The 12,421-nt window shown below is 52.3% G+C and overlaps 2 protein-coding genes across 2 annotated transcripts in view; one reads left to right on the top strand and one right to left on the bottom strand.

The window, feature by feature from the left end:
• Tmem104 (transmembrane protein 104) overlaps positions 1–7,064 on the bottom strand; it is a 59,093-nt gene extending 52,029 nt beyond the window's left edge. Inside the window, exons 1-2 of the mRNA XM_028889674.2 lie at positions 6,953–7,064; positions 6,280–6,395 (exon numbers count right to left, since the gene is read on the bottom strand). Coding sequence (XP_028745507.1) covers positions 6,280–6,324 — 45 coding nt within the window. The 5' untranslated portion in view covers positions 6,325–6,395; positions 6,953–7,064. The remainder of the gene's footprint in view (positions 1–6,279; positions 6,396–6,952) is intronic.
• Positions 7,065–7,172: 108 nt separating this feature from the next.
• Nat9 (N-acetyltransferase 9 (putative)) lies at positions 7,173–11,280 on the top strand. Its single transcript, XM_037201001.1, is given in 8 exon segments — positions 7,173–7,348; positions 7,756–7,841; positions 9,006–9,115; positions 9,534–9,677; positions 10,442–10,501; positions 10,669–10,763; positions 10,855–10,961; positions 10,963–11,280. Coding segments are annotated over 7 exon segments (783 nt in total). The 5' UTR covers positions 7,173–7,348; positions 7,756–7,764; the 3' UTR covers positions 11,153–11,280.
• Positions 11,281–12,421: the final 1,141 nt, after the last annotated feature.

Raw genomic sequence — 12,421 nt, 5'->3', positions numbered from 1 at the left:
ACGAGAGGAGGGACACAGGTCTGGCCAACCTAGGTTTCACAGTGAGCTACTGGAAAAAACAAAACAAAACAAAAAAAGAAGACCCCAGGCTGATGAGACAGCTCAGCAGGTGTGAGCGCGTATGGAGAGGCCTGACAGCCTCAGTGTGAGCCCCTGAACTGTGTGATGGTGGAGAGAACTCCCGGAGCTGTCTCCTGACCTCCACACACGGCTGCATCGTGTGCACATCCCCGCTGTGTGCCTCCCTCCTTCACGAGGAGATTAAACAAAGGAAGGGTGAACGGAAGGGACTCCCAGGTACAAGAGTCTGCAGCGGGAGGTGGAGAGGTTGAAGGGCCTCGGATGTGAGGTTCAAGGGAGCACTGACAGACGGTTGGGGTAAGGGCTTTCGAGTGTTAATGCCATGGGCAGACAGACAGACAGCTTGCTGAGGGCTCTGAAGGGAAGAGTCAGGGCCCCATGGCATGAGTGGGGGTGGTTTCCCAGTGTAGCCTGCAGCCAGGCTCTGACTGCCATGCTGGGGACAGAAAAAGGGGTGGGGAATGTATGGCCACCCATACTTCCAGTTTTGATCGAACTCATGTCCTTAGGTGAGACCCTGGCACTTGGAAGTCTGTTAGCTAGGGATTCACAATGTCCAGATCTATTGGGGGTGGACGCACACTGCAGAACGGTGGCCTGAGCAACAGCTGGAATCCAACATCGCAGTCTTACAGGTGTCTGTAGGGCTTTCTGGAAGCCATATAGTGGCTGAGGTAAGTGAACCAAGCCATGGGGGATACAGGAAGTGTCCTTCCTCGTGGAACTGATGGGGGTGCCATGGTTTGGAGGGATGTAAGCAGTGTGATGGGGCAAGACAGTGCAGGGGCTCCTCCACCTTGTATTCTTGCTGAGGCCGTTTCCAGGTTTAAAGAGAATCTGATCTCCTTGATGGAGAATCCCATGGAAAACTACCCAACTCTGTTCTAGGAACCAAAGGTCAGGATGTCCTAACTAACTTATCTTAGCCTTTGTTAACACTGTTTATGCGGAACCTCCTGCAGATAACCGCTTATCTTAGGGTCTGTTAAAACTGCTTACGCCATGAGCCCCCCACCCCCAGCTGAGTGAGATGCCTAGATGAGGTCTCTGCCCTTAAAAATCCCATGTTCTGGACATGGGCCACACTTAAAGTCTCCCCATCCGCTCCCCCAAGACTTGGGTGTGGTCCCAGCCAGCTAGAATAAAAACTTTAAGTTGGTTATACACTGCGTCTGAGTGGTCATCTCTGGTGGGCTCCCCGTAACAGGGCGCTAACAACAGATCCCAGCTGACCCCTAACATCTTCTGGATTCTCTGCAGTTTCGCTCTCCACCTACCACTGTTCCAAGAAGCACTAAGCAGGGGTAAGAACTTTGTGAAAACAGTCTGGGTGAGGCTTCTCATGCTGGAAATGAGGAGGAGAAGACAGGGACTTTAAGAGAGTGACACTGGTTAGGCGAAAAATTTAGGGGAGAGTTAAGAAGCTGAAGAAGCATTTTTTTTTTTTTTTTTGGTTTTTCGAGACAGGGTTTCTCTGTGTAGTTTTGCGCCTTTCCTGGGACTCACTTGGTAGTCCAGGCTGGCCTCGAACTCACAGAGATCCGCCTGGCTCTGCCTCCCGAGTGCTGGGATTAAAGGCGTGCGCCACCACCGCCCAGCTGAAGAAGCATTTGTAGAAGCTGGGCTCTAATCCCAGCACTCGGGAGGCAGAGGGAGGCGGATCTGTGAGTTTGAGGCCAGCCTGGTCTATAGAGTGAGCTCCAGGACAGCCAGAGCTACACAGAGAAACCCTGTCTTGAACAAACAAACAAACAAACAAAGAAGTATTTGTAGAGTTGGAGAGATGGCTCAGTGGTTAGGAGCACTGGCTACTTTTCCAGAGGACATGAGTTCGATTCCCAGCACCACAATGCAGCTCACAACCATCTATAAATTCAGTTTTGGGGGAATCTAATACCTTTATCTGGCTTCTGTAGGAACCATAATCATAAGATGCACATATATACATTCAGGGAAAACACATAAAATTTTTAATTAAAAAAATAAACTAAGGAATAGAAGTTGTCTTGCTTTGTTGCTATTTTTAGGTCCAGAGTAAACACTGTGCGTCCATTGGGAGCTCAGAGAGCCACACAGGGCAAGGCAGGATTTCTTTGCCATCTGCGGGCCTCAGCACTCTGGTAACATATTAAATCCTCTTTCTTGCTGGGTGGTGGTGGCAGATACCTTTATACCCAGCACTTGGGAGGCAGAGGCAGGCAGAAATCTGTGAGTTTGAGGCCAGTTTGGTCTACAGAGTGAGTTCCAGTACAGCCAGGGCTACACAGAGATACCCTGTTTTGAAAAAACCAAAAAAAAAAAAAGTATATCCTCTTTAATTTTGGGAAAGGTGCTCAGTGCACACTGGTCATGAGGAACAGGCAAAAGGAAGCCATTCTCAACTCGGCCACAGGCCAAATCAAGAGGAACTGTGGAAAGGGAAAAGGGGTCACATGACAGTGGGGAGGTGACCTCCTTGGAAGGGTGGCCAGAGTGGAGGAGTAAGCCTCTGCTGTGTTCTCTTTGGATAAACTTACACAGGCAGGCTCACCCGGCTCCTCTGTGGTTGAACTAGGGGAGGCACAGCCCCAGCAGCCCCATACCCTAGTACAGTGTGGCCTATGTGCCTCTCCTCCATCTAGAAGACACCCCCTCCAGAAGAGCCCCTCTGATGGCCATCAAAGGGATCAGAAGGCAGCCATGCTGTGTGAGCCTGACCAGGATTTAAGACTGCAGGGTTGGGGAGATGGCTCAGTCAGGAAAGTGCTTGCCTCGCACACACATGAAAATCTGGGGTGCAGCTGAGCGTGGAGGAAGAGGCAAATGGATCTCTGAGTTTGAGACCAGCCTGGTCTAAATGGTGAGTTCTAGGCTAGCCACTGCATAAGACTCTGTCTCAAAATAACATACACTCAAACTTAGGGATGGGAGCGTGTACTTACCCCAGTACTAGGGAGACAGGGTGACCTTTGGAGCTTGCTGTCCAGCTGGCCTAGCTGAACTAGTGAACTCTAGGTTATGAGCACTTACTATTCTTGCAGAGGACCCGAGTTTGGGTCCCAGCACCCATGTCAGGCGGCTCACAAGCATCTATAAGTCACTTCAGGGGAGCTAACACCCCCTTTTTGCCTACATGGGCACCTGCACTCATACACACACACACACACACACACACACACACACACACACACACACACAAAGGTTTTAGATAATAAGAATAAATCAAAGAGACAGGGAAGAAGGGAGAGCGGGGAGGGGGAGAGGAGGAGGGAAATGGCATCAGTGGCAGCGGCAAGGGCAGTGACAGGGGCAGTGGTGGTGTGTGACTGGAGAGATGGCTCACTGGTTAAGACCACTGGTTGCTCTTTCTGAGGATCCAGGTTTGAGTCCCAGCTCCCTCATGCTAGCTCACAACCATCTGTAGGCCTAGTTCTAGGAGATCTGATGCCCTCTTCTGGCCTCTGTGGGCACCAGGCACATGGTGCACAGACATACATGCAAGCAAAATACCCGAAAACATAAAATTTAAAAACAATACCCAACCAACCAAACACGCCCCTGCCTCCCCAATCAGACTTATTCTAGGACGGTGGATGAAGAAACTAAGGTAACTGCTGTGGGATGGTCTGTATGTCAAATTACTCTGATTGGTCAATAAATAAAACACTGATTGGCCAGTGGCTAGGCAGGAAGTATAGGCGGGACTAACAGAGAGGAGAAAAGAAAGAACAGGAAGGCGGAAGGAGTCACTGCCAGCTGCCACCATGACAAGCAGCATGTGAAGACTCCGGTAAGCCACGAGCCACATGGCAAGGTATAGATTTATGGAAATGGATTAATTTAAGCTATAAGAACAGTTAGCAAGAAGCTTGCCACGGCCATACAGTTTGTAAGCAATATAAGTCTCTGTGTTTACTTGGTTGGGTCTGAGCGGCTGTGGGACTGGCGGGTGAGAGAGATTTGTCCTGACTGTGGGCAAAGCAGGAAAACTCTAGCAACAGGTAACATGAAAGAGGCAGGGGGAAGGAATATGAGAGTCAGAGGCTGTGGGGAACTACAGGGAAATAGCATCTTTCAGACACACCAGCTAACAGCTCGTGAATTCAGAGTGACGGCATGCACAAGACCTGGGCACGCTCAAGCCTGACCAAATCCCAGCAGGGGGAAGGAGGGTGTGAAGTCATGTAACTACTGGCGACTGAAAGCTGTTGAGAGAGGAGAACCAGTAGCCCCTGGTAAGAAACTCATGCTCCAGTAGGAGGCCACAGGTCCCAGATATGTTGGTAGCACGAGCTGAAGTTGATGGTATTGTGTTTTGTTTTGTTTTAAAAAGAACTCAAAGTTGAGTGGGTAGGAAAGTGGGATGGATCTGGGAGGAGTTGGGGGAGGAGGTCAATATGCTCAAAACATATCACAAAGTTCTCAAAAAAACTAATATAAAAAACTCTTAGGAGCTGAAGAGATGGCTCGGTGATAAAGAGCACTTGCTACTCTTACAGAGGACCCTAGTTCAAGTCACAGCGCCCACATGGTGGCTTAAAATCAGATATAGCTCCAGTTGTGGGGGGATCTGATGCCCTCTTCTGGCCTTTGTGGGCACTGCATACATGTGATCGCTAGATGCAGCCCAAACATTCATACACATAAAAAATAAATCTTTAAAAGAAAAACGAAGATCTATAGGAAGAAGGGGGCTGCTTTCCTCATAACCCTGACCACCACCTCCTGGTTAACACTACTCATCGCCACCATCACCCATCTTTTCCCCACATCTCTCTTCACTGTTAGGATAAAACAACAACAACAACAACAAAAACAACGCAGCACTTGCTATGGTACCCGCAAAGACCCTGGATAAAAGAAAGCACATATAAAATGCAAGGGAAAAGGGGGGCTGGGGGGCAGGGCTCCTGAGGCAGGCAGGCCTAACTCTCCAGGTTCCTGTGGACGCATGGCAGCATGTGTGAACGATTACTTGAACAGGAGGCGGCGTAAAAAATGGGGACAGACACTGTTTTCCTTCTAAAACTCAGTCACAGCAATGACTCATTTCCTTGTCTCTGTTTGTAGTTATTGTAAGAAAAAGCAGGAACTGGGGCAACTTTTAGGGATAGTGCAGACATCTTACTGCTGACAGGAGAGGAGACTAGCAACTCTCACATGACCGCACCGGGCCAGGCACGGCGAGGGTCACTGTCCCCCTCCCCACTCCAGCACTCGAGAGAGACAGACCTGCCCTGCTAAACTGCAGAGGTGAAGAGGGAGCCTTTGTGGCTGTGTGAACGGCAGAGCAGCTGCTGGAGGGGAGAAGAGCCGCTTTTCACGGGGATCGCTGGTAGCAGTGTGTGAGTCAATCCTGGTTAGTCACATGATTACCTCCAGCTACACATCCAGTTAAGGCCTGTGCTGCAATAACCACAACCAAGTGGATATTACACAGAGAAGATAAACTGAGTGTGTGGGGGAGTGAGGGGGCCACACAGTCAAGACAGAGTGAAATCAATCGCTCTAATTGTCCTAATTGCAGCCTCTACCAAACTGCAATTGGAAGCCTCTGCAGTTCATCGCCCCTTTCAACATCCGAGACCATAAAAGTTGCACAATTTAAAATTCAGCTAAAGACGAAAGAGGTCACAGACTGCTGAGGTGGACGAAACTCAAGACAACAGCTGTCAGTGACAGCCCTTCTGCATGGTACAGCTGTGTGCAGCCCGTAGAAGCCCTGAGGTAGATATTACGGGAGACTAACAAGTTAGTTATGCTTGGCTTGACGCTCTCTGGTAGGCATCTAAAGGGGAACTGAACTGGAGAAAGAGTTCAGCAGTTAAGAGCACCTGCTGCTCCTACAGAGGACCTGAGTTCAATTCCCGGCACCCGCATTGGGCAGCTTATGACCACCTGTAACTCCAGCTCCAGGGCATCTGGTGCCCTCTTCTGGGTAGGTGTTTGGTAGACACACACATATCCCCACACAGATGCATCATTAAAAATAAAAACTTTTAAAATTAAGAAATAAATGAAAGGAGAATGAGCCTGATATTTATAGTCTGAGCCCAGACAGCTGCACCCTGACTTCGGCCACATGTAGTTTCAGTCTTGTTTTTCACCAGGGTCTACTTAAACCAGTAAATCACCAGCACAGTCCATGGATAACAGTGGACTTCTCTAGACAGCAGGAACATGACGGTGAGCAGGGCACATTTCCAGAGGAAAACTCACATAAGGAGAATAGAGCTCCCCGGTCTCCGTGATTTCACCCGCCATCTCCAAAGAGCGAGGAAGAGTTGGCCGAAGAGGCTACTTCTGTGCAAGGCCAGCTGCTGCTGCGGCGGCTCCTAGGACAAAAGAGTTGAGCTGAGTTTTCTGACGGACAGAGATGGGAATGGGGGAGACTTGCGGTCTGCCTCTTTCACCTCTAGCCCTTTTATCTCAGACACTTCGGCCTCAGCATCTCTCACGAGACGGCCCTGGTGGGACATAGCTCCCTGGACAATACCTTCTAACTTCACCCCTGCTATGCAAGGGTATAAGTGCCTGGATGCTGCTCACACTCCAAGCGACTGAGGGGCCTTCGAAGCCACCGAGCCTCGCTCACCATCAAAGCCCCCTTTTAACCTAAGGTACTTATGTCCATTCCATACTAGTACATGTGAGCTCACTACGACACAGGACAGCCCGTCCAACTGTCTGCCTCTCCGCACACAGGTCGCCCCTCCCAACCTAACTCCTTGGCCCCAAGTCTTCTTTTAAATGGGGCCTCCCGCTCCCTCACCTGTCTTCTGCCCTGCCTCAGGGTTCCCCATCCTGAGCCTCTTCCTCTCCTCCCCTCCTGGTGAGACTCCAAAATTCACACCTATGCCCCCCGCATCCTACCCTCCTGCCCGTCCCAGACCTGCAGCACAGATAGCTCCCGGCCCCAGTGGCCACCGCCTCCAGCTCTGCCGCTGCCACCCGGCGCCAGCTGTCCCGCACTAGGGCCCGCTGCGCGCATGCGCATGCTCCCCAGCCCACCTTCCCGGAGAGCGCGTCGGGAGGGGCACAGTGCTCTGATTGGGTGCCCCGCGGGGGCGTGGCCGGGATTGGGCCCCGCGGCTGCCGTCTGCGTGGCGGAAGTGCAGGGCGCGCGCCCACGCGCATGCGGAAAGCCTGGCTCTCTGGGAGCGGCGCTGACGCCTGTTGTTGGGGACGCCTTCCTCGTCGGGGGATGGGTGTGAGCTTGGCAGTTCGCAGACTCCGGCGGTTAGAGGGTCGAGGAACCCCGCAAAGGGCTGAGGCCTGAGAACTTCGGGTGGGGCATAGGGACCAGAAAGGGGGAAGGCCAGAGCCGGGTGGCGTGGACGCTGGAGGGAAGGGTTGGAAACAGGTTTCAAAAGTCGTTTTAGGGTGGACTCCCCCGACTCGGGCACGTCCCGTGTGAATCCTTATTATTTGGCGCTCCTGTTTGATAGATCCAAGTTCTTGGGGATCGAAACGGCAGCCAATACTTGGCCCCTGAGATGAGAACCGAGAATTGTTGAACATTTTGGTTCTTTTTCTGGCCAAGAGTTTTAGAATCTCTGTTCTCTCGAGTATTTGTGGAGGAAAGGCAGAACGCCCCCTTGTTAATATAGCCCCACCTCTACAGGAAGAGCCTGCATTTCCACCCTACGTGGAAAAACACTCGGGACTCTGAAGTCTTTAACTCTCCACTTGTAGGCAACTTCAATGAGGCTGAATCAGAACACCGTGCTGCTGGGCAAGAAGGTGGTCCTGGTACCCTACACCTCCAAGCATGTGCCTCGGTAAATGTTCACCTGGCTGGGAGCAGCTGTAGCCGCGTGGGGGGCTGTTGGAAACAGCAAGTGAAAAGGCCTTCCTCATTCCTAATCTCCGAGCAGGTTTTGTTCAGAGAAACGTGACTTGTTTGGTGCTGCACACCTTTGATCCCAGCACAGCACTAGGGAGGCAGAGGCATGTGGATGTCTGTGAGATTGAGGCCAGCCTGATCTACAGAGTTAAGTTCCAGGCCAGCTAGGGCTTTCACAGTGAGACTGTGTCTCAAAGGGGAAAAAAAAATTATAGAAAGAATAATGCTGAAGTAGAGAATTTATTTCCCTTTTTTTTTTCTTTTCACCTCTCAGCTTCCTTTTTGGCTTTTCAATTAGGAATTAACATCATCTAAATGTGTGTAGCGAGTTACTGATGGCATTTCTTGGTGTCACGTGCTTGTCCCAGATGTTGAATGTCACATTATTTTGATGCCTACTGTTTAAAAGGCCAGAAGGGAGTTGCAGGGACCCTTTGTGGGGTTCATTAGCAAATGTCTGGTAAATTGAGAAAGTGGTTGTGTAGAGGATGGGGGTGTCCTCTACCAATCATTTTACTTTTGGGAGGTCTCTGGCACCCTGCCTTGTGGAGGTCTGCCAACCCTCTTTGCTGAGGTTGGCTTGGCATATACTTATCCTCAGGAATTGGAGGAATGTTTGGCTTCACGCTTCCTGGATGGAAAGCTGGGCACATAGGGCTGCCCCTCTCTGCTGCTGCTTGAGGGAAGGACCTGCCTTTTCTGACTGGTCCATTCCCTTCTCTTTGAGTCTTCTGTCAGGACGGTGGGGCCCTCACCCCTGCCTTCCACGTCATCTCAGAAAGCACAAACCCATGCTGCCTGTTGGGTTTTTTGTTGGTTTGTTTGTACTTCATACTTAGCTATTTGGAATGGTAGTCCTGAGTTCTCTCCCCAGACAAAGCTCGAGCACTCATCCTCTCAAGAGAGGGTCTCCTATAACCCAGGCTGGCCTCAAACTCCTGATCCTCCTGCCTCCTCCTCCCAGATGCTGGGCTCCCGGGCCTGTCCCTCCACATCCAGCAAAACCCATGCTGTTGAATCAGTACCACTCATCCGAGACCAAGTCTTTGCCCCTCCTCTCCCCTCCCCTCCCCTCCCTCCCCTCCCTCCCCGCCGGCAGGTACCACAAGTGGATGGAGTCAGAGGAGCTGCGGCACCTGACCGCCTCAGAGCCGCTGACCCTGGAGCAGGAGTATGCGATGCAACGCAGCTGGCGTGAAGACGAAGACAGTGAGGAGTCGCGCCCCCCCCCCCCCCCCCCGCAGCCTCCACTTTTCCTTCCTTCCTCACCTCTCAGCTACTGCCCCTCTCGGCCGTCACTAGACTGTGGTGAAAAGTTTGGTCCCTGTGGCTGACCGACCATGCTGTCCTCTTCACTCAGCAGACGCTGGGCAACTCGATTTCTAGCTGTTAATCGAGGCCCTGCTCTCGTGTCCTTTGCCATAGCCTACTCTTTGGGCCCCTTGTTCCTTTCAGTCCAGATGCCTCATGGGGAAGGCTGCTTCCTCACTTCAGATCAAAGGTGGACTCGGAACTCTGTACTAGGCTCTGGGCCCCTTTTCTCCCGCTGGTCTCTGGCTTGGGTGGGAACACCATCACCTCTTTCCTTTGAAAGACTGCAGATGCTAACTGTTGCCTCCACCCTCAGAGTGCACCTTCATTGTGCTGGATGCCGTGAAGTGGCAGGCCCAGCCTCGCCCCCCTGAAGAGAGCTGCATGGTGGGAGACGTGAACCTCTTCCTCACAGATCTAGAAGACCCCACCTTGGGGGAGATCGAGGTCATGATTGCAGGTTTGTCCCACCTGGCCCAGCTGGAACTTCAGAGCACTTAGTGGGTGCCCAGGGTAGCACAGTCAGCTGGTCAGCCAGCTCCTGACCGTGGCAGCTTGCTCCCATCCCACATCCAGCATGAAGATTACCCTTGGGTTCATTCTTTCTTCCATATGCCTCGGTATGAACTTAACCTGTGTGTGTGTGTGTGTGTGTGTGTGCGCGCGCGCGCGCCAGGGGACAATCTTGGCTTTTGTTCCCCACATGCCATCTTTTAAGGTTTTGTTTGTTTGTTTTTTGTGTATGTGTTTTGAGACAGGGTTTCTCATCAGCCTGGAGCTTGTCAAGTAGGCAAGGCTGGCTGGCTGTGCCCCCCAGTACTGGGCTTCCAAATGCATGCCACCACACTTGGCTTCTTTACACGGCTTCTGGGGCAAACTCTGGTCTTTCTGGCAAGCACTTAACTATTGAGCTGTCTCCCCGTCCCTTAACACTGAGTTTATGGTCCTCAAAACCCCATCTGTCCCATGCTTAGAAAGGGAGCCTCTGAAAAGAACCGACTCAGGAGATGTCCTGCCTTGCTGTGGAGGAGCCCCTTCTGCATCTTTGGCCCTTCGCTTTTCCCAAGAGCTCCCTGTGGAAGGGAACAGGGTGTTCAGATTGCTGGGAGCCTTGTGCATTCTTTCATTGGCCTGTGCCTTTTCCGTGGGCAGACCAGTGACCCAGTGCCTGACAGGTGTACTGGAGCCTGGTCCCCGGTACCAGCACAGTGTGCTTTCTCCTAGAGCCCAGCTGCAGAGGCCAGGGCCTTGGCACCGAAGCGTCTCTCCTGATGATGTCTTATGGTAAGACAGAGTTGACCGCATGGGTAAAGTGGGTAGGCCTCAGCTGAGGCTTCTTCAGGCATGGGGGAGGAGGCAGATGGCAGGTACCTCTGCTGCAGCCTGGGACAGGAGGGCTGGAAGAGTGGAGGTTTTCATCCTGTTTTGCCCCCTCTCTGGTAACTCTGGAGGAGTGACCAAGCTGGGTCTGACCAAGTTTGAAGCCAAAATCGGGCAAGAAAATAAGCCTAGCATCCGGATGTTCGAGAAACTTCATTTTAAGCAGGTAAGGGCACCTAGTGAGGAGGCCTAGGGAAGTCGAGCTGTGGGTGTTAGAACTCAGCTGTAACACTAGGTCTGCTCTCTGGCACCTACAGGTGGCTGTGAGCAATGTCTTCCAGGAGGTGACGCTCAGACTGGCAGTGAGTGAGGCAGAGCGGCAGTGGCTTCTGGAGCAGACCAGCCACATGGAGGAGAAGCCCTATAGTTGGGCTGGCAGAGCCTGTGACAGCCACCCTGTGTGAGCAGGATTGGAACTACCCACTCCCAAGGCCAGACAACTGCACGGGAGATAAATGTACAGTGTCTTCAGTCTGCTCCAGGCCCTCCGAAGCCTGCTTTGGCCTCCTCTGGCTGGCAGTGGCTAAGAAGACTCCTTCCTACTCCCACCCATAAGCTGACTCTGGCTGCACTGAACTGATGCCTGGAGTCCTTGGAGGCTAGGGTGGAGGTGGGAACTGGAAGCTGGAAAGTCAGCCTTTCCCTGGGGTCCTGGCCGAGTAAAACACTCGTTTAGGCAGCTTTCCTTGGTCCTTCCTTCATCCTCCTCGTGGGGAAGGTTGGGGCAGGGGTCACTCAGTCCTGCTGTCAGCAGGCGAGTGACCAAGTGGGCTTGATGCAGAAAGACAGGGGACCGTGGAGGAGTGGGCTGGCTCTCCTGGTGGCCTTGGTCCTGCTTTCGGCTCTTTGGAGCCGGACAGGTCTGAGGGAAGAATAGCTTCTGAATACAGATCTTTATATCTGGGGTGCATCCCTGTCAGAGAAGCCTGGAACCTGCTCCCGGTACTCACAGCCTCCTGCAATACCATCAGGCTCTTTCCCCTCCCAGTCAGCTCTTTATCCAGTCTCCGGGCAGCTGCATCCAGCCTGGCCATTAGGGGGCAGCAGAGGCACAGGTTCGGGATGGCCAGACCGCTGACCACGTTCTCTAGGGTCTGCAGTCATTCTTTGACTTCTAACTGTCCCCATATCCTGTTGTTATCTGAGGTAATCATCAAAAAAGGCCAGGCATATTTTCAAAACAACTCTGACAGAAGGTTAGAAGTGCATTTGATGCTGTGGATAAAGTTCTTGCCAAAACCTCCCAGCCCCTGGTCTTGGCATCTTACCCCAGATTGCAAGGGGAAAACTGCTATCCAAAATGCCTGAATCTCAAGTGAAGCTTGTTATTGGCTCCCTTTGGACTCTGCTCCAGACCTTAGCCAGAAGTTCCGGTCCAGCTTCGAGTCAAAGGTGCCCCACAGCTTCTCCACCCAGCAGGTGAGGTAGGGAGGGGCTCATCTGCCCTGTGGGGCAATCCTTAAGGCCTGTTACACCAGCCCGGGGCCTCCACCTGGGGTCAAAGGGTGGAAGCGTGGGTGGTTGAGGGAGGCCAGGCCCAGCCGAGCAGGCAAGTACGAGATGATAGGTACTGTGATAAGGGCTCTGGATGGCTCCTTTTAAGGTTGGCGGAATCCAGACCGTAATGCTGAGATGGCCAGATAGTGAATGGCCCTTCTCCCAACCCAGAGCCATTGTCTTCACTCTTTACTTGTTCCTTTCCGCCCAGCAACCTGGCTCTGAGGTCTTTCGGTAGAGTGGGTGAGTGGGAAGTAGCTGGGGCCACACTCCTTCATTTTTGAACACCTGTCCTAGGACATGGTCTAGCAGCCTGGGCATTCAAGG

Source organism: Peromyscus leucopus, chromosome 8b (assembly GCF_004664715.2).
Source record: "Peromyscus leucopus breed LL Stock chromosome 8b, UCI_PerLeu_2.1, whole genome shotgun sequence".
Lineage (NCBI taxonomy): Eukaryota > Metazoa > Chordata > Mammalia > Rodentia > Cricetidae > Peromyscus > Peromyscus leucopus.
The sequence above is the reverse complement of the archived record's forward strand: the minus strand, read 5'-3'. Positions and strand labels throughout refer to the sequence as shown.